The sequence below is a fragment of the Anomaloglossus baeobatrachus genome, chromosome 4 (genome assembly GCF_048569485.1).
Source record: "Anomaloglossus baeobatrachus isolate aAnoBae1 chromosome 4, aAnoBae1.hap1, whole genome shotgun sequence".
NCBI classification, from domain to species: Eukaryota; Metazoa; Chordata; class Amphibia; order Anura; family Aromobatidae; genus Anomaloglossus; species Anomaloglossus baeobatrachus.
The window spans coordinates 545,643,453-545,670,494 of record NC_134356.1 but is presented as its reverse complement, the minus strand read 5'-3'; the positions used below and the strand labels follow the sequence as shown (position 1 = coordinate 545,670,494).

Sequence of the window (27,042 nt, the reverse complement as noted above, 5' to 3'; positions counted from 1 at the left end):
TGTGAAGCTGCCGTAGCGATAATGTTCGCTACGGCAGCTATCACAAGATATCGTATGTGCGACGGGGGCGGGGACTATCGCGCTCAGCATCGCTATCATCGGCTAGCGATGTCGCAGAGTGCAAAGTACCCCTAAGGCTTTTTTCTTCTGTTTTGTCAGAACTTGCATATACGGCCACGATAGGTTGTGTTAGTAAGTTACATGGAAGGGTGTGTGGTGCTTTGTCTATTATTACAAAGCACCATACACCCTTCCAAGTAATTTACTAACACAACCTATCGTGGCCGTATATGTAAGTTCCAACAAAACAAGACATTATAATTTATGGTAAGTGCGAGACTTTTTTTTTTCTGTTTTGTCAGAAATTGCATATACGGCTATGTTAGGTGTTAGTAAATTACATGGAAGGGTGTGTGGTGCTTTGTCTCTTATTGCAGATATAGCACTTTAGGAAGCATTTTATTGCACCCAAATACAGGATTATGAAAAATAAATTTGAGAAACCATTGAAAAAGATATTAGTTTTTAAAGAAATATGAAACAGATGGGAATGTATTTATTTATCTATATTGTGTGTGTGATACAATAGCACTTTAGCATAACAATGTATCAATTATCTATATTACTGGCAGTTTCTACTACACATGCTGGTAATAATTGTCATTATGTAATATTAATGCACTTACTGGTATCAGCAAGTAAAGCGTCAACATAAATCTTGGTACAGAAGGACCCCAGGATAAACCCACAGGCTGGTCCAAATACCAGCATGGTGAACAGGATACCTGCAATACAAACACATTGCTATTTTAATAATTAAAATAAATTGTAGGCATAATTGTTCTACAAAGAACAAAACCTCTGTGCATACACGCTGGGATGTAGAGCGCTGCGATGGGAACGAAAACAACCGGGTTTTCAAATGGATTTTACATATAATGCACAAATTCTACTGTGTAACATTTAGTTTTGTATTCATAAAGACAATTATATCTTGAACCGGTGTCTATACATACATGGAGAAAAAGCAGGCATTGTAGAGAAAGCACTGACTGAGAATATTATTCTTGAGAACTATGGCGCCACCTTGTGTTCCAAGAGAAAACTGTAACTATACGAGAAGCAAATATAACCAGGAGGGAAAAGGTCAAACCTGGGAGCGGAATTGAATCAGAAATGCAAGAAAAATGACTAAAAGGCCATTAGGTAGGAGCACTTCTCTGTAGCAGCTCTGTAAAATGGGACTTTTATTATCTATTAATAAAAACATGAATAATAGGACTTATGTACATATCATAATAATCTTTATTTTTATATAGCGTTAACATATTCTGCAGCGCTTTACATACATCAGCAACTCTGTCCCATTGGGGCTCACTGTCTAAATTCCCTATCAGTGTCTTTGGAGTGTGGGAGGAACTCGGAAAAAACCCACAGAAACAGGAGGAGAACATACAAACTCCTTGCAGATGTTGTCCTTGGTGGGATTTGAACCTAGGACCCAACTGCTGCAAGACTGCAGTGCTAACCACTGAGCCACCGTGCCTCCCATATAGTAATCAAGTATGATTTTAAAATCCCAAACATGAAAAAGGTTTCATAATTATGACTCTCATACTGTATTTAGGGAAAGTTACGACAAAAAAAGAGAAAAAAAGGTTTCCACTCACCATAAATAAAAATGGCTTTTATTCAAGTTACAACCTTAAAAGCAGTGCGGAGGGACGTGCGGGAGACGTCTGGACGATGGCGGTTATTTTGCAAGTGATCGTGCTTCAACAGGACCTATGGAAACGTGATTGAGTACGAAATGGCTGCCATCTTCCAGACGTCTCCCGCACCTTCCTCTGCACCACTTTCAATGTTATGACATTAATAAAGGACATTTTAATGTATGTGAGTGCCAACCTTTTTTCTTATTTTTGTGGGAACTTGCATGTATGGCTATGTTAGATTGAGCATCGCCTGTTTAACCCAGATTACCCTACTGGTGGAGCTGTATACTTTGATGCCAAACTCTTCTCGCTATTCTAATATATAGAGCGTCATAGTGGTTCAGTGGTTAGCGCTGTACAGCTTTGGGGTCCTGGGTTCAAATCTCACCAAAAACATCATCTGCAAGGAGTTTACATGCTCTCCCTGTGTTTGTGTGGGTTTCCTACGGGTACTCCGGTTTTCTTCCAAACTCCAAATCATACAGATAGGGAATTTAGATTCATAGTATCATAGTTTTTAAGGTTGAAGGGAGATTATGGGGATGATGTCTATAAACCACAGAATTTGATATTGACACCACAATAACACATTCTAGAATTGTCCACAGTAACGATGGCGTTACTTCAGCAGGAGAAGACTTTAATGGATAGGATTATATCACAGTACCTGTTACCACTATTGGCCATATCTGACTTTGTTAATCATTCACTGTCCTTGTACATCGCTCTATGAATCAGTATATACTTCATTATTAGTGATGAGCGAGTACTAAAAAGCTCGGGTGCTCGAGGCTCGTGCCGACTATCCCAAGATACTCGTGTACTCGGCCCGAGCACCGAACCCAATGTTATCCTATGGGAGACCCGAGTATTTTTGTGAAATGACCCCCGGCAGCATGTAGAAACCCTAAAAATGTCACAAAAGTCTCAGAAGAGTGCTCAAATGACATGGCAACAGCATGGGGAAGACCCCTTGAAGCATTTATCACTCAAAAGTCACAGCTGTGAACAATTTTGTCCGCGTTTTACGCCATTTTTACGGACTCACCAGAAAACCTTCCAAAATGACACCAAAATGAATTTTCATGGCGGAAATGTTAAGGGCACATACCCAATAGTGAGATAGAGCTGGTGTATGTTACTTTTTGAGATTAATACATGAAAGATTTTACGTAAAACATTGTGTGGCACTCCGATGTCCAAAACGCACGTTTTGTGCTTTTTACTAGCGATGTCGGTCATTTTTTTTTTCATTCTATCTCCCGTCGGTCGGTCTCGATCTGTCGGTCTCTCTCTGTCTTGTCTGTCCCCCTCTCACAGTCTGTCGGTCATTCTCCCCCCTCTCTCTTACTTACCGTTCCCTGATCACTGCCGCGGCGCTGCACAGCTGTGTTCACTAAACTCCGGTGGCTTTTCCTCTTTTGAAAAAGCCAGAGATTAAACAATCTCGTATTCCCTGCTTTCCTGCTTTTCGGCGCCTATGATTGGTTGCAGTGAGACACGCCCCCACGCTGAGTGACAGGTGTCTCACTGCACCCAAACACAGCAGCCGGTGTGTGTGTGTATACTGTGCAGTGAAATAAATAATTAAATAATTTAAAAAAACGGCGTGCGGTCCCCCCAATTTTAATACCAGCCAGATAAAGCCATACGGCTGAAGGCTGGTATTCTCAGGATGGGGAGCTCCACGTTATGGGGAGCCCCCCAGCCTAACAATATCAGTCAGCAGCCGCCCAGAATTGCCGCATACATTAGATGCGACAGTTCTGGGACTGTACCCGGCTCTTCCCGATTTACCCTAGTGCGTTGGCAAATCGGGGTAATAAGGAGTTAATGGCAACCCATAGCTGCCACTAAATCCTAGATTAATCATGTCAGGCGTCTCCCCGAGATTCCTTCCATGATTAATCTGTAAATTACAGTTAAAAAACACACACACCCGAAAAATCCTTTATTAGAAATAAAAAACACTAACAAAGTCCCTCATCACCAATTTATTAACCCCGACAAACCCACCATGTCCGGCGTAATCCACGGACCTCCAGCGTCGCGTCCAGCTGTGCTGCATGAAGGTGACAGGAGCTGCAGAATACACCGCCGCTCCGGTCAGCTTCACACAGCAACTGAGATGAGTATAGCGATCAGCTGAGCTGTCACTGAGGTTACCTGGATCCAGCGGTGGATGCAGCGGTGGCCGCGGGTAACCTCAGTGACAGCTCAGCTGATCGCGCTACTCACCGCCGCTCCGGTCAGCTCTATGCAGCAATTGAGGTGAGTATAGCGATCAGCTGCTGTCACTGAGGTTAATCGCGGCACCGCTGGATCCAGCGGTGGCCGGGAGTTACCTGACTGACAGCAGCTGATCGCGCTACTCACCTCAGTTGCTGTGTGAAGCTGACCGGAGCGGCGGTGTATTCTGCAGCTCCTGTCACCTGAATGTAGCAGAGCTGGATGCGACGCTGGAGGACTGTGGAGTACGCCGGACATGGAGGGTTTGTCGGGGTTAATAAATTGGTGATGAGGGACTTTGTTAGTGTTTTTTATTTCTAATAAAGGATTTTTCGGGTGTGTGTGTTTTTTAACTGTAATTTACAGATTAATCATGGAAGGAATCTCGGGGAGACGCCTGACATGATTAATCTAGGATTTAGTGGCAGCTATGGGCTGCCATTAACTCCTTATTACCCCGATTTGCCAACACACTAGGGTAAATCGGGAAGAGCCGGGTACAGTCCCAGAACTGTCGCATCTAATGTATGTGGCAATTCTGGGCGGCTGCTGACTGATATTGTTAGGGTTGGGGGCTCCCCATAACGTGGGGCTCCCCATCCTGAAAATACCAGCCTTCAGCTGTATGGCTTTATCTGGCTGGTATTAAAATTGGGGGGACCGCACGCCGTTTTTTTTAATTATTTATTTATTTATTTTACTGCACAGTATAGACACGCCCACCGGCTGCTGTGATTGGGTGTAGTGAGACACCTGTCACTTAGCGTGGGGGCGTGTCTCACTGCAACCAATCATAGGCGCCTGTGGGCGTGGAAAGCATGGAATATGAGATGGCTGTGTGCAGAGCACAGCGCGCCCGCCGGTATAAAGGCTCGGTCACGCTGTGCAGGCCGGCCAATCACTGCAATTCCACAACTAACAGGGCTTTGGCATTGCAGTGGTCTGCCAGCCAATCCCTGCATGAGGGCTGGCTCTTAAAAGAGCACCAACATGCAGGGATGAAGACCACGAGTACAGCACGAGTATCGCGAGATTACTCGGTCCCCGCCGAGTAGCCCGAGTACAGTGATACTCGTGCGAGTACCGAGTAGTAACAAGCATACTCGCTCATCACTATTCATTATATGTCCTGTCCTGTGGTGTCTGATGCTATTTCCCTGCTGTATTCATGCTTGGACCTAAACTGCTTTTATTAAATAAAGTTCTTATTGTTACAATATCTATTGTCGTGGGCTCATTAAGATTTTTCTCCTCATTTTATTCTTCTTTACATGATACAGCTTTCACTTTAATTTGTGGATGGTACGGCGAACTTTTAACAGACAATAATTTCTGAAAGTATTCCAAATTGTCTCTTTAAGGAGGGAGTAGACGAACTCTAGTGCCACCTATTGGAAGTAGCAATCCTAAAAGTCAAAACTGACCCTTTAACGAGCCTTGTCATTTCACTTAGGATTTATGCCAAATCAGAACCTCAATATGCAGACACGGTGTTTCGGGGTTATTGACCCTCGAAGTATTTGCTGCACTCATGTAGTGGTTTGCACGACTAAATCATGCCTGTTTTTAATACAGGCCTGCAGATCAGGAGCATCCAATATTGACCGTCAGCCTTGTCCCTTGTGCATTGGATTTCTCCTGAATCTCTGAATAATTTAATGATACAATGTATTCTAGATGTGGGGATTTTCAGACTTTGCAATTTAACATTAAATATTTTTCTGGATTTATTCTACAATTTATTAGATGCAGTTATTTCGAGATTGGTGAACCTCTGACTACCTTTTCTTCTGAGAGACTCTGCCTCTCTAACGTGCTCTTTTTATATACAATCATGTGACTTAATTGAAAATTGGCTCTCTAGCTGTTTTTTACTTTTCCATCCTCTTGCTAACCCTGGCCCAACCTTTTGAGATATGTAGCTGCCATCAATTAATAAATGCATTTTTTTTTCAAATAAAATGGAAAAAACTACTAGTAGTAAAAAACTTATATAAGCGCTTAGACTCCTAATTTTTTTTATTCAGCACCAAGGTAGTAGCAAAAAACCCTCCAATTGCTAGGGATAAGGAAAATTAAATAATAATAAAACCTGCGCTTGAATAAAAAAATAATAAAATATAACCAAGGGGGATGTTTATCAGACCAATAATTGGTTGAAAAGTACTAATAAAGTTGTGTATTTTTTTTTATTTAAGTCTAACTTTCAACTTCCAAAATGTGTTCTATGCTGTGCTGCAAACAATCAATGGCTATAAGAGATTTCCAAATGATTGCACTCTTCTTTTCTTTTTACATTTTACACAGCATCACAATTTTTTGGGGAATTTTAGTTGTAGACTACTACGGTGCTTTATTATCTATCTATCTATCTATGATCTATCTATCCCCTATCTATCTATCTATCTATCTAACTATTGTATCCATCTATGTATCTACTCTATCTATCTATCTACAGTCATATGAAAACGTTTCGGCACCCCTATTAGTGTTAACCTTTTTTCTTTATAACAATTTGGGTTTTTGCAACAGCTATTTCAGTTTCATATATCTAATAACTGATGGACTGAGTAATATTTCTGGATTGAAATGAGGTTTTTTGTACTAACAGAAAATGTTCAATCCGCATTTAAACAAAATTTGACCGGTGCAAAAGTATGGGCACCTCAACATAAAAGTGACATTAATATTTTGTAGATCCTCCTCTTGCAAAAATAACAGCCTCTAGTCGCTTCCTGTAGCTTTTAATAAGTTCCTGGATCCTAAATGAAGGTATATTTGACCATTCTTGTTTACAAAACAATTCCAGTTCAGTTAATTTTGATGGTCGCTGAGCATGGACAGCACGCTTCAAATCATCCCACAGATGTTCAATGATTTTCAGGTCTGGGGACTGGGATGGCCATTCCAGAACATTGTAATTGTTCCTCTCCATGAATGCCCGAGTAGATTTCGAGAGGTGTGTTGGATCATTGTCTTGCTGAAATATCCATCCCCTGCGTAACTTCAACTTTGTCACTGATTCTTGCACATTATTGTCAAGAATCTGCTGATACTGAGTTGAATCCATGCGACCCTCAACTTTAACAAGATTCCCGGTGGCGGCATTGGCCACACAGCCCCAAAGCATGATGGAACCTCCACCAAATTTTACTGTGGGTAGCAAGTGCTTTTCTTGGAATGCCGTGCTTTTTTGCCTCCATGCATAACGCCTTTTTGTATGACCAAACAACTCAATCTTTGTTTCATCAGTCCACAGGACTGTCTTCCAAAATGTAACTAGCTTGTCCAAATGTGCTTTTGCATACCTCAGGCGACTCTGTTTGTGGCGTGCTTGCAGAAACAGCTTCTTTCGCATCACTCTCCCATACAGCTTCTCCTTGTGCAAAGTGCGCTGTATTGTTGACCGATGCACATTGACACCATCTGCAGCAAGATGAAGCTGCAAGTCTTTGGAGGTGGTCTGTGGATTGTTCTTGACTGTTCTCACCATTCTTCTTCTCTGCCTTTCTGATATTTTTCTTTGCCTGACACTTCTGGGCTTAACAAGAACTGTACCTATGTTCTTCCATTTCCTTACTATGTTCCTCACAGTGGAAACTGACAGTTTAAATCTCTGAGACAACTTTTTGTATCCTTCCCCTGAACAACTATGTTGAATAATCTTTGTTTTCAGATCATTTGAGAGTTGTTTTGAGGAGCCCATGATGCCACTCTTCAAAGGAGATTTAAATAGGAGAACAACTTGCAAGTGGCCACCTTAAATACCTTTTCTCATCATTGGATACACCTGCCTATAAAGTTCAAAGCTCAATGAGGTTACAAAACCAATTATGTGCTTTAGTAAATCAGTAAAAAGTAGTTAGGAGTGTTCAAATCAAGAAATTGATAAGGGTGCCCATACTTTTGCACCGGTCAAATTTTGATAAAATGCGGATTGCACATTTTCTGTTAGTACAATAATCCTCATTTCAATCCAGAAATATTACTCAGTCCATCAGTTATTAGATATATGAAACTGAAATAGCTGTTGCAAAAACCCAAATTGTTATAAAGAAAAAAAGTTAACATTAATAGGGGTGCCCAAACTTTTTCATATGACTGTATCTATCTATCTATCCCCTATCTGTCCCCTATCTATCTATCTATCTATCTATCTATCTATCCATCTATCTGTCATCTATATATCTATCTACCTACCCTCATCTATCTATCTACTGTATCTATCTATCATCTACCTATCTATCCATCCATCTATCTTCTATCTATCTACAGTTAGGTCCAGAAATATTTGGACTTCAGAATTCATCCGGCTACTCTTGTCTGCAGTTATGTCATCAATAAACACAAGTGACCCAGTGCCATTGAAAGCCATGCATGCCCATGCCATCACGTTGCCTCCACCATGTTTTACAGAGGATGTGGTGTGCCTTGGATCATGTGCCGTTCCCTTTCTTTTCCAAACTTTTTTCTTCCCATCATTCTGGTACAGGTTGATCTTTGTCTCATCTGTCCATAGAATACTTTTCCAGAACTGAGCTGGCTTCATGAGGTGTTTTTCAGCAAATTAAACTCTGGCCTGTCTATTTTTGGAATTGATGAATGGTTTGCATCTAGATGTGAACCCTTTGTATTTACTTTCATGGAGTCTTCTCTTTACTGTTGACTTAGAGACAGATACACCTACTTCACTGAGAGTGTTCTGGACTTCAGTTGATGTTGTGAACGGGTTCTTCTTCACCAAAGAAAGTATGCGGTGATCATCCACCACTGTTGTCATCCGTGGATGCCCAGGCCTTTTTGAGTTCCCAAGCTCACGTCATTTCTTTTTTTCTCAGAATGTACCCGACTGTTGATTTTGCTACTCCAAGCATGTCTGCTATCTCTCTGATGGATTTTTTCTTTTTTTTCAGCCTCAGGATGTTCTGCTTCACCTCAATTGAGAGTTCCTTAGACCGCATGTTTTCTGGTCACAGCAACAGCTTCCAAATGCAAAACCACACACCTGTAATCAACCCCAGACCTTTTAACTACTTCATTGATTACAGGTTAACGAGGGAGACGCCTTCAGAGTTAATTGCAGCCCTTAGAGTCCCTTGTCCAATTACTTTTGGTCCCTTGAAAAAGAGGAGGCTATGCATTACAGAGCTATGATTCCTAAACCCTTTCTCCGATTTGGATGTGAAAACTCTCAAATTGTAGCTGGGAGTGTGCACTTTCAGCCCATATATATATATATATATATAATTGTATTTCTGAACATGTTTTTGTAAACAGCTAAAATAACAAAACTTGTGTCACTGTCCAAATATTTCTGGACCTAACTGTATCTATCTATCTAGCTATCTATCCCTCTATCTATCTATCTATCTATCTATCCATTATCTCTATCTATCTATCTATCTATCTATCTATCTATCTATCCCTCTATCTATCCATTATCTCTATCTATCTATCTATCTATCTATCTATCTATCTATCTATCCATCCATCCATCCATCTTTCTATCTATCTATCTCTATCTATATATCTTGTAGTGCTATGTACATTTGTCAATTCAGAAAACAGATCAAATACAGACACATCAAACAGATCTTGTTATAATCTATAATGCAAGAAAGTAAAATATATTTAATTAAAAGCAGCCATGTAATAAAATTTAGACCCTGAATTATTTTCAAGTTTCCTGCATACAATGAAAGTGAAATGTTCATTAGTAAAATCATCAGATGCCCTGCTTAAAATGCATGCTCCTTTGTGAGTCCCATCACTTCTTCAGCATCATTAGAATATCATAAAATGGAGCTCTTTTGATTTAAATTCATACATATTCATAGCAGGAAAATGCTGTCAACAGTGCAAGAGCCTAGAGCCTTCCTCATCCAGAGAGGACAGTAATGGTGACAAATCTGTCTCCGAGCCATTGGAACGAGGCAGAACATACAATATCCCTGAGATTATTGAGCACGGGGCAATTAAATAGCTGTAATATTCACTCAGAGTATAAAGATATATATTAGATGGGAACAACCTCTAATAGCCAAAAGCACCATATACAATACCTGTGTAAATGAGAAATATACATAGAGGCACACGGACAGCCATAGTGCTGACCTTGACTGGTTTGTTAGAACTGACTATGGGGAATTTCCAACCTGTAAAAATAACCTGTGATATTAAGTAACATCTAAAGCAATTCCCCTTAATAAAAGACGTCACTCACAATATTCTACAGGACGTCTTTCCAATACAATGTGGAGTCTTTTATTAATGTTGAGATTGTATTTTACTATAATACATTAATAACAAATCTCTCAGCTACATGTATACAAATATTCAACATGTTCAGAACATGGAGATCACTGGAGTAAACAATGGATGATGTATTGACCTCCTGGGCAGGTGATATTAGTTTTCCATAATGGATATCCCTCCATATTATGCTCCTGCATACTTTTCTCATTCTCATTCGTCCCTCCTTCATATCCCAAGCTCCTCCTTCACAGGTCCCCTCTCTTTAAAGTAGTTCTGCAGCAGCTGAGGTATATGCTATATGGAAGCATTTAGAAACATTTAGAACACCTGCTAAGTAATGAGCATTGCCCTAAGGCTGAGGCCGCACAGGGATTTGTGCGAGTCCTCGCATGACACTTATCTCACGCTCGCAGCACAGCGGGAGCCAAGTGCCATGCGACTGGGGTCTGATTATGCGGTCAGACCACAGCTGCAAATGAGGGGTGGCACTGCGGAGGGGAGGGCCAACACTGCGGAGGGGCGGGCTGGCACTACGGAGGGAAGGGAGTGATTTATCTCCCTATCTCCTCCTTTGCCGGCTATAGCGATTCTCGCCCTTCTCTCACGTTACACCGGTGTAATGTGAGTGCAGTGCAATGTTTTTCTCGCCCTATAAACTTGCATGGGTGCAAGTGGAACAGGATCCCATTCCACCCGCAGCATGTTGTGACTGTTTTCTCAGTTCGATTAGGGCTGAGAAAATAATTGGTCATGGGAGCTGCCCCATAGAATAATATTGGTCCGAGCGGAATGCGAATTTTATCGCATTCCACTTGCATCGTTTTTCTCACCATGTGTCCTAGGCCTAATGCTACACATTTTTGAGATTTTCCAATATTAATAAGGGGCAGCTGCAGTCCACGGCGGTGCACGACCATGAACGTATGCAATGTGCTCCTCTAGACTGCAGCCTATCATGAGAATTACACAAGCTTCCTACAAAAGGTGTAATGGTAACAACTATTTAGTGTATATACAGGCCTTGAGTGATGTCAGGGAAGAGGGATCTGACCTGATGAAATTTTAGGCTATGTGCGCACTAGAAAATGGACTTTTCTTAAGAAAAATCCACACCCTCTGGCAGAATACTGCACCCGCGGCAAAAACCGTGGTAAAACCGCACCCGCGATTTGACGCTTTTTTGCCTCGGTTTTGACGCGGTTTTTCTGTGGGTTGGTCCCTGCGTTTTTTTACCATTATCTATGGCAAAAACCACAGGTACCTGCAGAAAAGAAGTGACATGCACATTAATTCCGCAGGTAAATCCGCAGGTATAAAAAAACGCAGTGTGCGCATAGCAGTTTTTTATACCCATAGGTTTTGCTGGGAAATGACTGCAGAAATGTTAGATACATTTTCTGCAGCAAATCCGCGGCAAATCCGCGGTAAATAGGTAGCGTGCGCACATAGCCTAACAGCTTATCCATTATTTTGGCACAAAGATAAGTTTCTGCCAGAGGAGTCTGTTTTGGAGATATCGGCAGAGAGATAGCTATCGGCCAACAGCTGTCTAAGGTGCATGGCTCAAAGGGATTGACATCAACTCGACAACCTCTTCTTAGTTGTTCAAGTTCCTCAGATAACATGAAAAAAAAACAAAGAAACCAAAAAAAAAAAGAAAACACATATACTCACCTCCTGGATTGGTGCCATTTTTTTCAGTCAGCGTTGCATCTGGTCATGTGACATTGCATTGTTTTATCACATGAGCACTGTTGTCTATCAGTAGGTGCTAATGAGTTACAGCCTCTGCAGTGCTGAGGGAAGTGTTAAGGCTGCAGCTGATCAGCAACCCACCCTAGCCAATGTTACAGTACCGCCGAGAGACCATTCACTGGCAATGCTGGAATGGTGCCTGTCTGGGAGGTGAGCACATCTTGGGTTTTTTTTTAATCAGGGGGGACTTTAGCATTTTTGAAGGGGCTATCCAGTAATGCACAACCCCTTTAATGATGACTTTTGATTATGTATTAGTAAAGATTGGAGATGAGCGGACTCGTGGAAGTTTGGTTTGGCAGGTTCAGCCGGACTTTAGATAAAGTTCTGTTCTGGACTTGAACCTCATTAAAATTCACTTATTGGGCAGTCCACATGCAGCCAGCCATAAATAGATCACTTCCGGTGGTGGGTATGTGGGTTTTTTTCAGGTTTTTTTTAAATACACACTACATCTGATAACACTGTTGTTACCCCCAGTGTGAGCCATTCAGACACTGCAAACAGCTTGCACAGAGCTTAGCACCAAGCGTACCTGAGCACAGCGATGCTCCCTCGAGTGGTTTGCATACATACAGCATCCAAACTCTGAACTCAAACACTGATTTTTATATAAAGTCAATATGAACCCCAAACTTTAACCTCTTCACAACACATGAGGTACTGGGTACATCATGGATCATGTGAGGTTAATCCCTGCAGGCTGCCCCGGGCAGTCGGCAGTGATCCCTGCACATGTCAGCTGACAGGAACAGCTGACCTGTGTGGCTATCAAGCATAAGTGGATTTGCTCTCCACTCATGCCTGTTAAACCCTTGCATCTCACTGTCAAAATACGACAGCAAGATGAAACAGCACGCCGCGGTAAGCATTCGCTTTCCCGGCACCATCGGAAGTCACATGATGTGATCATGTGGATCCGATGGTTGCCAAAGTAGCACAGGGTCATATGATGTCTCCTGTAGCTATCATGAGTAAAGGCTGCTTTACACGCAGCGATATCGCTAGTGATGTCGCTAGCAAAAACACCCGCCCCAGGTACAGAAGTGTACCTGTGATCTGGAGAAATGGAAGAGCGATCAGATTGCTGATCCTTATAGTCCCCTAAGAATACTAGTAAAATAAAAAAAAGTAAAAAAAAAGTTTTAAAAAATTGAAAAATTTAAAAAAAAAATAAAAAAAAATAAAAGTTCAAATCAACCCCCCATTCGCCCCATTGAAAATTAAAGGGTTAAAAAATAAATAATATATACATATTTGATATCGCCGTGTTCAGAAACGCCTGATTTATCAAAATATAAAATCAATTAATCCGATCAGTAAACTACGTAGCAGCAAAAAAATTCCAAACGCCAAAACGTAGCATCTGCGCAGAAATTGTACCGTTAAAAACGTCAGCTAAAGACACAAAAAATAAGTGTGACGCCCTGGACTAGCCAGGTAGTCACATACATAACAACATGCACACACCCCCCACCCTAGACAGTAACAACAGTCAGACAAAAACCCTTGTTGCCTCCCTCCAGGGCCTGATGTCCACAGCAGGTGGGGCGGAGCCAGGCGGTTTGCCCCACCCACCGAGGAGTTCACAGGCCTGGAGGCGGGAAAAGGAGTCAGATAAGTTTATGAGGTGAAAGTGAGAGGAGTAAAACGTCTGCGTGTGCCTGGGTAGGAGCCCAGGCACTGACAGCAAGGTTGGCAGACGGTGGTGGCCATCTTCAGGAGTTGGTGGAACTCTGCAGAGCCATAAAGACCGGGGTCGGGCGTTGGCCCGCCGGTACCGAACCGGGGAGCGGAGTGAAGCTAAGCACACAGGCAGGGCCATCGGACCCCGACCAGGCTTGGAGCTGCCATCAATAGTAAAATCCAACTGTGACAGGAACCCCAGGGGTTTCCCAACAACCAAGTCCAAGACAGAAGGCAACCGCTCACACCGTGAGGATATACAGCCACCGCCAAAGGCTAGAGATCCAAGGGCCAGCGCCTGCAGGCAAATCGGGCTCCTACGGCACCTATACGCCGGGGAGCGGACTACCGGTGGGCAACCACAGGAGTCAGAACATTCTAAATGGTGCAGGGAAAAACAGCCACCATCAGCCGTCCGGGGAGAGCACAACAACACTGCAGCCGGCTGCGGGACCCGTCCATCCGGCCGTTTAGGTTTACCAGAGACTCTGTCAGTGATTGTCTGAGTGAGTACACCAGTGCCGTCCGGCACCGCGCCGCGCTGTCCCTGCAAACCTGCACCCCCAGCCATCCAGCCTCCCCATTACACCACCGGGCCCCGGGATTACCAACCCCCTACCCACGGAGGGGACAACATCCTAGCTGCTCCCTACCATCTCTCCCGGGATCCCCGTTACCAGCAGCGGTGGTGCCATCATCACCACGTTCTGTGGGTGGCGTCACGAACAATCTCCCTAACCAAACTATCCCTTTTCACTCACGGGTGAGGAGCGCTGCTCGAGTCCCCGGGTCCGGCCCACCACTCGAGCCACCGAGCAGCAGCAGCAGAAGCGCCGGACCCGAGCGTGGCGAGCGCGTCCCCTCCGCCCGCGACATAAGCAATCACTAAGCAAAAGATCCTGAAAAATGAGAACGCTATGGATCGTGGAAAATGGTGCAAAAAGTGCACTATTTTTTTGGACAAACTTGTGAATTTTTTTAACCCCTTAAATAAATATAAACCTGTACATGTTTAGTGTCTACAAACTCATACCAACTTGAGGCATCATAACTAACACATCAGTTTTACCATATAGTGAACACGGTGAATAAAATATCCCCAAAACAATCAAGCAGTCACACTTTTTTTGCAGTTCTTTCACACTTGAAATTCTTTTGCCATTTTCCAGTACACTATATGGTAAAACTAATGTTCTTTTCAAAAGTACAACTCATCCCACAAAAAATAAGCCCTTATATGGCAAGATTGACAGAAAAGTAAAAAAAAAAAAGTTACGGCTCTCACAAGAAGGGGAGGAAAAAAAAATTGGAAAAACGGAAAATCACCCGAGGGTGAAGGGGTTAAAGCTCGAGTCAGCTCATCTTTAGTCATATTGCAATTGTCTTGTGAGAAACTAGATGGCAAGAAACCTTCAGACATTTGTAATTAACAAAAGTTGTCTCCCACATTAGAGATGCGAGTCCAACTGTTTGAGCTCACATCAATTTTATAAGAATTTGTACCAGCAGTTCACACTGTACCGGCCATTTACACTAAAACCCTGTGTCACGTACCCAGCGACAGGTGCAAACTATGTATATTACAAGGGGTGATGCACCCTTCAGTCTGGGAATACAAAATATACTGAATTGATTAGAGAATGGACACCCAGTCTATTTTCTATTTTCAGCCGTTACAATGGCAGTGTGCCAATAGTCATTATAACCAGCAGTCTAGTAGATCACTTAGATCATTTACATTCTGATGTAGAATTATGACAAGTAATTATAAGTAATGTTTATGCCAAAGGCAAGAATAGTCTATTATAATAGCTACTATCAATCTTTTTCTAAGGCAATGAGAGGGAAATCTTACAGAGTTGTAACAAACAGAGCAGTAAAAGCGCACAATTATTATATATCACAAAATACAATATTGGGGTAATATATTTATCAAGCTCTATAGATCTAGATATAACTGATTTAGGTTTTCCATTGGACTATGTGCATACCTACTGTATTAACATGATATAAAATAACCATTTACAATAACTCATGAAACACAGATGCCTTCCAAAACAGAGAATGCTGGCTAAACCCTTGGAAAGCTGCAACTCACATCACAACCACTGTTTGGCCACTCATGGATATATAGAACATTGACATCTCATGATAGAGTATCACTAACATAAGTACTATTGAGCTATGTTGATCCAAACAAAATAGAAGAATACTTGTAGCAGTAGAATATGCTATAATATTTAGATAGATCAGGGCCGGTGTTTGGGTTCTCCATTAGAGATGAGCGAACCCAAGGTTTGATTTTCGAACCAATTGCTAACTTATAAAAACAGAGCTTGGTATCAGGACTCGGATGCTTTACGTGCGAACTTAACTCACGAGAGTATCGCTGTGCTCAGATACACTTGGTGCTCAGCCCAGTGCGAGTCGCTTGCAGTGTTTGAACAGCTGGAACTCAGGGTAACAACCGCGTGATCTGATGTAGTGTCTAACAAAAAAAAAAATTCAAAAAACCTGTCCACCTGCCCCTGGAGGTGATCTGCTTAAGGCTGGCTGCATGTGGGAAGAGACTCAAACTGCCAATGAGAGATTCCGAACCTCCTTGGGCCAAGTTCAGACCAGTGGAAATTTGATTCATTTGATACCAGTGAACCAAACTTCTCCATTCTCCATCTATTCGGGGAGCATCACTGTGCCAGGTAAATCAGTGATAAATCACAGGAGTCTAGACTCTTAATTGTAGGAATCTCTGGGAATCCAAAAAGATTCAGTAAGTAATAACACATATTAGAAATATACCATCAGTTAGAAAGAAAACATCTTAACTAGCAGCGAATGAACCCGAGGTTTGGTGTTTGGTGTTAGTTACAAACACAGACTTTACACAAAAAAACTGAGTTCGGATGCTTTACTTATGCAAATCACTTATGCGAGCATCACTGTGCTCTGGTATGTTCGGTGCTCAGTCCAGTGTGAGCCACTTACAGTGTTTGAACAACTTGCACAGGGGGTAACAACTGCATGATATGATTTAGTGTACACCAAAAAATAAAATGTAAAAATCCCAGCCACCTGCCCCTGGAAGTGATCTGTTTATGGCTGGCTGCTTGTGGACGGTGACCAGAACTGCCCCATTAGTAACTTCCATTGGGGATCATTTCCCTGATGAAGCCAGCTTGACTGGCGTAACACGTCGGGTATCCCATCCCTTGACAAATCTACTTGGTCTTTTGGTAATTATGCTATAGGCAGAAAAACCTTTTTAGCTTATGATACTTTATACTTGTCTTTTGGCTAGTGTCTGCCTTTGGCCCAATTTTTTTTTTCTTCACTCTGCAGACATAATCACTTATCTAGCTGCTGGCCAGTGCAGACCCATCAGACATAGGGGTGCTTTCTCCATGCTATTGTATAACCGGTTACTATGCAGGCACTACACTCAATAGTGTTATACTTTTGGTCTGGGTAGACTTGTTATTTTGTATACTGACCAATAATTATGCATTTAGGGAGAGACCCTTTTATGTGGACTTATTTATGTTGTTTACGTATTTATTGGACAAGTGTCATGGCAATGTCTGTTTTCTATTTTTAAATGTTTTTAATTGTACACAGTTTTGCTATTACTGATAAAAATAAACTTGTATGTTTTGCACAATCAAGGTCCATAATATTATTGCCTATATGAAGACAGCTTGGTGCCTTATAAGTACAATTTTTTTCGTTGCCCATTGGGGATCAGGTCAAGTCCGGGTCCCAAACCGAATGTTATCTAAAGTCCGGCTGCACCCGCTGAACCGAACTTCCACGAGTCCGCTCATCTCTACTCTTAACTCAAAGAGCGACATTAATGCGTTAACATAAACCCTCTGATACATTTAGAAGTAGAGCTTAGTGGCCATTGTCATATTTTTGTCTCTGCCAGAGATACAAGCATATACACTTACTTTTCTCCTGGAGAACGGTACTTGACATTGAGAACCTAACTGGTCCCTGAACTTCTAGACAACATCTTATTTGATAAATAATGTTCTAAATAGGAAATCCGAAAATCAATTTTGAACAGAATGCTGATAAAGAGGTAAAGCCCACTGAAAGGAGAGGATGGCAGGCTCCAGAGCATGAGAATCAGGACAGAGACAGATTAGACTGGTATGTGCACCAAGAGTGGTTGTACCTTCATGACCGAATGACAGCAGCATGATCGTACTGTCTATAGGTTTTATGTGAAAGGACAGGGATTTTTTTATTTTCAATACCAGCTGTATTCTTATTTCTGACTTGTGTATACAGACAGTTGTTACTACAGATGGACATAGGACCACTATAAATTAATATCTCTGTATTTATGAATACGCAGTGTCACCACCTTGCTCCTGATTAACCACCATAAAAATCCCCAATGCTATTAAACCTTCATTTATGATTCTGTTAATAGGCTCTTAAACATGGAAAACAATGGCAATTGCCTCTTGTTTTCACTTTAATGTACTCTTCACAGCATGTGGGATTTTTGATTTGCTCATAAAACTTTCACAACCTATTTTAATATGTCGATTAAATTTTAGAAAACGGCCATTAACAATACACTTTTATCATTTCCATGATAGAAAGTGCCACATATCAAAGGAATATTCTGCATAAATTATTGAACTAATATATTAACATTTTCAATGTTAATATTTTACAGATCGGGTAATTTTTTTTATACATGTTATAATGAAGTTTGCATCTATTGTATAGATCAAGCATTTTCTGGGATCAGCAAATTTAATTCTATGCAGGTTTTTTGGTTTTTTAGTGAAATCATTGGCTGAAAGGCTAAAAAACGCAGGAAAAAAACACACCAAGAATTGACATGCTGCAAAAGTGCTAGGAAAAACTAAATAACGTGCACAACACTTCAGAATTCTCATTGACTTTTCTAGAATAAGGATAGACATGCAGATTTGGGCAACAAACTGCACCAAAAAAATGCATCAAAAACTGCACCGTGCACAAAGGCCTAAGGCCCCTTTCACACATCAGTTTTTTGCCATCAGTCACAATCCGTTGGCTCGACTGATCAACGGATCCATTGCAGATTGTGGAAAAACTGATGTGATGGATCTGACTAGCGGATACCAAATAATAAATTGGAGCATGCTCCGTTAAAAAAAATAGAATCCGTCGTCAGATTCCATCATTTGACTGATTACGACGGATCTAGCACCCATAGGCTTCCATTCTACCATTCTACCAAACGACGGACGGCGACGTATCCGTCGCTGTCCAATTAGACAAAAAATGTTACTTTGTCCATTGTCTCCGTCGGCCGGACAAACAATTTTCGCCGGATCCGTCGAACGATGGATAAAACGTGAGGCCATCCGTCGCAATCCATCGCTAACATAAGTCGTAAGAAAAAAACGGATCCAGCAGCATCAGTCGCCGGATCCATTTTTTCCAAAATTCGACGGATTGTGATTGACGGTAAAATACTGATGTGTGAAAGGGGTCTAAGAGGGAAAAGAGTCCACAGAGGATGGCGCGTTCTCTGAGCTCCTGGGCAACCTGCTGTGAGTGCAGCAATTGTTTGCTTGGCATCCTGTGCACTAGGCCCAGCTCTCTTGAATTTCGACTTTCAAGTAAAATTTGTGACTTATGATGTTTTTAAATTAATATTTGTATTTTGTTTTGTTGCCTTATACAGTTATGGCTGAAAGTGTTGGCATCATTGAAATTGTTCCAAAAAAATTAAGTATTTCTCCCAGAAAATTATTGAAATTACACATTTTGTTATATACATATTTATTTCCATTTTGTGTGTTGGAAACAACACAAAGAAAAGTGAGAAAAAGGCAAATTGGACAAAATTTACCACAAGAGTCCAATTACGTCCAATTTGCCTTTGTTTTCTGTTTTTTGTAAACATGTAAAACAAAACGTGCAATTGCAATCATTTTCTGGGAGAAATACTTCATTTTACAGAACAATTTCAAGGGTGCCAACACTTTGGCCCATGACTGTATATGGGGCCAATAAAGCTGCTTGCAGCCAGTGGCATCAAACGTGCCTTGTGTTTTAGAGCTCCTGAAGTGCCCGTGTGACCCAGGAGAAGGTGATGGTGGGGAGCTAATCCAGTAACCTGTCATAATAGACAAATAGAATAGTTAGGATTAGGAATATGGAATATTTGGCTATGCGCTCTGGTTACCAAAAACTAAAATTTCATTTCTTACCTTTATTTTTATAGTTTTTCATTGGTTTGTACGTCTCTAGATGTTGTAAATCACCAATTTATATAACTTTTAAGATTATGATATAATTAAATGTGAAATGTTTTGATGAGAACAGATCTTGTGACTCGTGATGTTCATGCTTAAATGTGCCTCCTACAGTAGTATCACTAGTGTATTCATCTCATTTCATTATTCATTATTCTGTAAACTGTGTCACATGTGATAGTCATGTGGTTTCTGGCCATAGAAGGTCACAGCGTCTGCCTACGCAGAATGCTCCCTGACTTACCATTGTTTCTGCTCCAAGTATCTATTGCTATAGGTAGCTTTCCTGCTGGATTAATCTCTTTCCCTTTTGGACCCAGCAGGAGCTTGACCCAGCTTTTAATTATCAGTATTTCCTTGGTGTTTAAATACCCCTTCCTTCCTTTCTGGCCTCCGACACACATCCGTGCCGCCGGTACATGTTTGGTACATTTTTGCACGTACCGGCAGCATGGAGACACATACACCAATGCTACCCTAGGGTAGCAGGCACACACACGTAAAACCACACGGAACATGTGTCCGTGTCCGTTTGTACATGTGTACGTTTTCCAACACGCTGACATGTCCACGTTTTCTCCGGCATCACGGGTGTCACACAGCCCGCACCCGTACCACACGGATGTAGTGTGCATGCGGTTCCGTGTGACACGCGCCGGAGAAAACTCACGTGTCAGAGAACAAAATAACAAATCTTTACTCACCTTCTCCAGCTCTCCTGTCTCTGCCGCTGCTGTCACTTGCTGCCGCCATTATGCTTATTTAATATTCGCTTTACTGCGGGCAGCGGCGAGTCGGCAGGGCTGGAGACCGAAGATCAGTACCCTGGACAGCAGGAAGAACCACGTGAGTATGCAAATTACCGGTTCTCCGTGTGTTATCGCGGATAGCACATGGAGAACACACGTGGCCCGCATGTACCGGAGACACGTACTTACCTACAAGCAACACGCAGGGAAAATACATGTCTCGCGGCACGTGCGTGAATTTCAAGTGAGTGTGGCAGAGGCCTTAGACTGTGCAAGTGATATTTTCAGTTTCTTCAAGCCAAGGTTGCAAGCAGGTGCTTTATACTCCTCTGTGGTAGTGTTGCTGAAAGCTCTGTTGAACTTCTACCTGAGTAATCTAATAAGTTAACCAAAAAAAGTTATTTTCCCAGCTCACTTATACTTTTGAAGAACAGTTGCAGCGGATGCGGTGATGCCATACAGGAGGAAACTTCAAAAATGGGAAACCTGCACCTGATCTGTTGCTGCATTCCCATTTTTGAAATCTAATGATAAGTAGTTCATGCTTTTCCCCCTGCGTGTCACCCTTTTGTCTTCTATAGCTGTTTAGTGGGGTTGACGAAGAGCTCATCCCATCTGTTCTCTATTTAGAGCCGAGTACTAGGGATACTTATTGATGAGTGAGCACTATCATGTGCGGGTGCTTGGTACTTGTAAAGAGCAGTTGGTGTTCAGATGGGCTCAATTAGAGTACAGTATAATGGAAGTCAATGGGGAAATCTTCCGAAAAATTACTCAGATCCCACATTGACTTCCATTATACTCATGTACTCAAGTCACGCCCATCTGAGCATCTAACCTGCTCTTAACAAGTACCGAGTACCCGAGCATTCTAGTGCTCACTCATCACTAGTAGGAAGGAGACTGACACAGTCTTGACCTTGGAATCTCTAAACAGTTTTATAGTCTTAACCAATAAGGATTATGCTGAAGAAAAGAAACCTATGCAGCCCATATATAAATCTTAAAAGTCTTTTACCATTATAAATAGTGATGAGCGAGTGTGCTCGCCACTGCTCATTGCTCGATTGAGCATGGGGGGCTTGGGTACTATCAGAGCTCAGCCGAGTATCACAGGTGCTTGGATGTTTCATTTGTGAAACGATGACCACAACGCACAGGGTTACTTTACTGCATGATGTGAGCAGGGACCTGGGGGAGAGCCATTCGCAGTCTCTGAATGGCTCTAACTGGGGTTAAAGCAACATTTTAAAAGACAGTGTATCAAAGGTAAAAGCCTCCACCCATCCTTCTCTAGAAATGCTCTGTATTTGGCTGGCTATATGTGGGCAGAGAGCCGAGCTGCCCAATCAGTGACTTCCATTATACGCGTTACTCGAGTTCAGCCCTTTCACAGCGTCTGACCTGCTCGAATCTAAAACAGCCATTTTCCAACATAACAAGTAAATGGTGAACACTAATAACACCTGTAACCTGTACTATAGTCACTATTTATGGCAGCATATAATTGTCAGGTTTGTCTTTAAGGAATCTTACAGTAAGATGAAACCCCAAATCGCATTTATGGGCATGCAGTTCTTTGGAAGCTCAATCCCTTGACATATTTATATTTTATAGCCGTTACTGAATTTCTGAGAAATTAATGTTTTAATGAATATGCCAAATTAGGCATTAAGTGCTCTGGGAGTGAACGAGCACTTCCCGAGCACCTGCCTCCCCAGGATGTTTCCCCGCCCAGCACCGGCCTCTTAAAGATCACTGTCTGTGTGAATTCAGGTGCCAGGTACAGAAATCAGACACCGTGGTACTAATGAAGCTAAAGAGGCTGGTGCTAGGCAGGAAAAAACCTCAGGAGGCACACGCTCCAGGCCGGGGAATCGCTCTGTCATGCCCAGGGCACCAAGCATCTCATTTGCATAAATTAAAATGCTAATTGATCAGGAATTTAGATAGAAGTTATAAAGGTGTCTATCTGGATGCCTATATATGCCATTTGGTGTGGTTGACCATTATGACGGGTGAATGAATACGATCCACTTGTTTGTTTTATATTCATATTATTTATTATCTTACAAATTGTTTTATATTATATCATGACTAGTATATTTATATATTAGATTAAACAGTGCTATATATTAAACTAGAAATTGTTTTATATGATACATTATATCTGAATTGTAAAGCGCTGCGGAATATGTTGGCGCTATAGAAATAAATCATTATTATTATTATATATTATATAGCAGATTTTCTATTTGTTCCAGAGTAGATTGCTATAACTCATTTTTCCACTAGATGGCGCCCTAACATCACACAATCTTTGCATCTCTACATTTCTCGCTGTATTCGCAACCACTTAAAATCGATAATAAGAAACCCATCTATATTTCAGATGAGCATATGGTAACTTCTATAATAAGTACAATAGCGGCCAGCGTTCATTCCTGCATTACTTACATGGAAACCAGGCATTACATTAGTATACAAACAGGCCGGATACATATATAAAGCACATAAAACATATAGGCAAGTAATGAAATATATATAAACACTGTAAACGGTGACATTTTGTATCGATGGATCTCTCCAGGGATGAATTTGGAGGCGATCCATAAGGAAAGTCACAGCACCAGTGTGGATAATCTTAAAGCCTTGCTTGTCCCACATTTCTGGCTAGTGCGGGGCTGGAGGATTTTGCATGTCTGTGTGTGTCTGTGGAGGGATTACAGAGATATATTTAACACATAGCGGAGCTTGTCATGTTTTGCCCAGTGTTATGACGACCATCTGCTGGGCCTGCACGCAGGGCATCACGGCACTATTAGTCTTATTTGTTACTTTTTAGTATTGGGAACCTTTGTGAAATTGTAAAAATATCCTCAAGGTTCTGTTTCATTATTTAGTCTCATTCAATAGTTGAATAAGTACAACCGTGAAACATCAGAATCTTCACATATTTACAGAAAAAGCAGAAAATTGTTCCAAGAATCATTCCACAAAGGATGAATATGCAGGAAGATTTCCATGCAGAATATCTGCTGATTACTACAGGATTTCAGATTAGGGCCATATACACACTACATTTTTTTACGTTTTTTTTTGGTGCAGATTTGTCACAAAACGTCATGCCTATCCTTATACCAGAAAAGTCAATGAGAATCCTGAAGTGTTGTGCGCATGTTGCTTATTTTTTCCTTGCAGATTTGGTGCAGAAAACAATTCTCAATTCTTGGTGCGTTTTTCCCTGCGTTTTTCAGCCCTTTCACCCATGGACTTCATAATGAAAAACACATGCCAAAAAATGCACCAAACATGTGGCAAAAAAGCTTGGGTTTTTTTATGCATTTTTCTGCCAGAAGATGTAGATTTGATGCAGAAATGTTCTGCACCAAATACTCAGTGTGCGCATATAGGCCAAAGATATTCTGCAGTAGAAGGATCTCATGGGAACGTTCCTTAAACTTTGATCTCCCTCTAGTATCCCCCTCCGAATGCTCCAGGTCTCACCTCCATTTATCCCACTGAACCATGCTGGGAAATTCGCTGAGGACTTTATATGGAAGAAATGTCTGTTAGGCCTAAAACACACTTCCACAAAAAAAACGTCCGTGTGACACGGTCCGTTTTTCGGGTCCGTGTTCCGTTTTTTTGGGGCGTTTCTCTGGTACGTATGGCATCCGTGTGATGGCGGATGCGAGCCGTGTGTACGTGTAAAATGTCCGTGTTTGTGTGTAAAATACTCGTGTATGTGTACGTGGAATATCCATGTGGAATGTCCGTTTGTGTGTTGCACAATGTCGTTGATACATGTCGGCTGACAGCAGACAGAGTTGCACGATGAGAATGAACTCGGGTGAACTGCACCCGACTTCATTGTCATGCCGCGGCTCTGTCTGTGTGCCGCGTACTGATTAGCGGTCACCTGTGAAGGATTCACCAGTGACCGCTAATCCCCCGAGTGAAGTGAGCAGCCCTCTCTCATACTTACCGCTCCCCGATCACCAGCGCGGCGAGGAACAGCTGTGCAGAGAATACGCGGGCGCGGCGAGGAACAGCTGTGCAGAGAATACGCGGCAACAATTACTTTGAATATGCCGGCCGCTCATTAATCAATCTCGTATTCCCTGCTTTCCCCACCCACAGACGCCTGTGATTGGTTGCAGTCAGACACGCCCCCCACGCTGAGTGACAGCTGTCTCATTGCACCCAATCACAGCAGCCGGTGGGAGTGTCTATACTGTGCAGTAAAATAAATAAATAAATAATTAAAAAAAAACGGCGTGCGGTCCCCCCCCCAATTTTAATACCAGCCAGATAAAGCCATACGGCTGAAGGCTGGTATTTTCAGGATGGGGAGCCCCACGTTATGGGGAGCCCCCCAGCCTAACAATATCAGTCAGCAGCCACCCAGAATTGCCGCATACATTATATGCGACAGTTCTGGGACTGTACCCGGCTCTTCCCGATTTGCCCTGGTGCGTTGGCAAATTGGGGTAATAAGGAGTTATTGGAAGCCCATAGCTGCCAATAAGTCCTAGATTAATCATGTCAGGCGTCTCCCCGAGATACCTTCCATGATTAATCTGTAAATTACAGTAAATAAACACACACACCCGAACAATCCTTTATTAGAAAAAAAAACACTAACAAATTGCCTTGTTCGCCAATTTAATAAGCCCGAAAAATCCCTCCATGTCCGGCGTAATCCAGGATGGTCCAGCGTCGTTTCCAGCTCTGCTGCATGAAGGTGACCGGAGCTTCTGAAGACACCGCCGCTCCTGTCACCTCCACACAGCTAATGAAGGGAATAGAGCTCCTGCACAAAGCAAAGAGGGTACGAAAAGGTCCGAAGAGGCTGGTGGATTTCTGATGGGGGACCACAGTCTGGTACTTTCTTTACTCTGATGCTACTTGACTGCAGATGGCCACAAAATAGCACTGCCTGAGTGCTGCTAGCCTCTATGGCCAAAGTATGGCACTCTGTGGACACTGTCGTGCACTGTCTGCAGAATATGAGAATTTGTTGCCACTTTCCTTTTAGGATAATATAGTCATTGTCTGTAAAGTTTGAAACTATGTGAGCCTAAAGGCCCCGTTACACGCTACGATATATCGGACGATATGTCGTCGGGGTCACGGATTCCGTGACGCACATCCGGCATCGTTTGACATATCGTAGTGTGTGACAGCTACGAGCGACTGTTAATGAGCAAAAATACTCACTTTATCGTTGCTCGTTGACACATCGTTCATTTTCAAACTATCAGTCACATTCCTGGATGCAGGTTGTTCGTCGTTCCTGAGGCAGCACACATCGCTCCATGTGACACCTCGGGAACGACGAACACAGCTTACCTGCGTCCCGCCGGCAATGAGGAAGGATTGAGGTAGGCGGGATGTTACATCCCGCTCATCTCCTCCCCTCCGCTTCTATTGGGCGGCCGCGGTGTGACGTCGCTGTGACGCCGAATGTCCCTCCCCCTTCAGGAAGAGGATGTTCGCCGCCCACAGCGAGGTCGCTCAGGAGGTAAGTATGTGTGACAGGGGTGACCGACTTTGTGCGACACGGGCATCAAAATGCCTGTGACGCACAAACGATGGGGGCGGGTACGATCACACATGCGATTGCACGATAAATCAATGCGTGTAACGGGGCGTTAAGCTGGCACAATTTGGCGGTATGTCGTTCTCTTATGAAAAAGTTCGGCATTAATTCTCATTGAGGACAAAGTACATACAAACGTTGCCATTATTTAATGACTAAGAACCTATGGCTATAACCAGTGCTTTACGAGATCTGTTCTATAACATATACACCCCTCCCCAAAGAGTTTAAGCAAACTGTAACAATATAGACCAATGGGCAACACTAATTTGGAGCCTAAACTGGTATAATCTAACACATAAAATGTTGTCCCTTTTCCTTCCCAGAAACTTAGAAGTCCTGTCACTTGTAGGCTGCAGTCACACAGTGATTACGGCCTCATTCAGATGTCCGGGTGGTACTTATGTGATATATCCATTTTTTTCAAAGATACCACATGTACCCACTATAAACTATATTGCTATTCACATGTCTGTGTTTTTACAAGGACCGTGTGTCTGTTCAAAACATACTAAAGCCTGCTTTACACGAGACGATAGATTGTGCGATAGCACAATCAATCGTACACGCCCCCGTCGTTTTTGCGTCACGGGCAATTAGTTGCCCATGGCGCACAAACTCGTTTAACCACCGTCACACATACTTACCTTCCGGACGACCTCGCTGTGGGCGACGAACGTCCACTTCCTGGAGTGGGCGGGACGTTCGGCGTCACAGCGATGTCACACGGCAGGCGGCCAATAGAAGCGGAGGGGCGGAGATGAGCGGGATGTAAACATCCC

At 42.5% G+C, this 27,042-nt stretch overlaps 1 protein-coding gene across 1 annotated transcript in view; it reads right to left on the bottom strand.

Annotated features, from left to right (window-relative positions):
- Window positions 1-27,042, bottom strand: part of SLCO3A1 (solute carrier organic anion transporter family member 3A1) — a 490,895-nt gene that overhangs the window by 145,907 nt on the left and 317,946 nt on the right. The window contains exon 3 of the mRNA XM_075345971.1: window positions 687-785. Within this exon, the coding sequence (XP_075202086.1) occupies window positions 687-785 (99 nt within the window). The remainder of the gene's footprint in view (window positions 1-686; window positions 786-27,042) is intronic.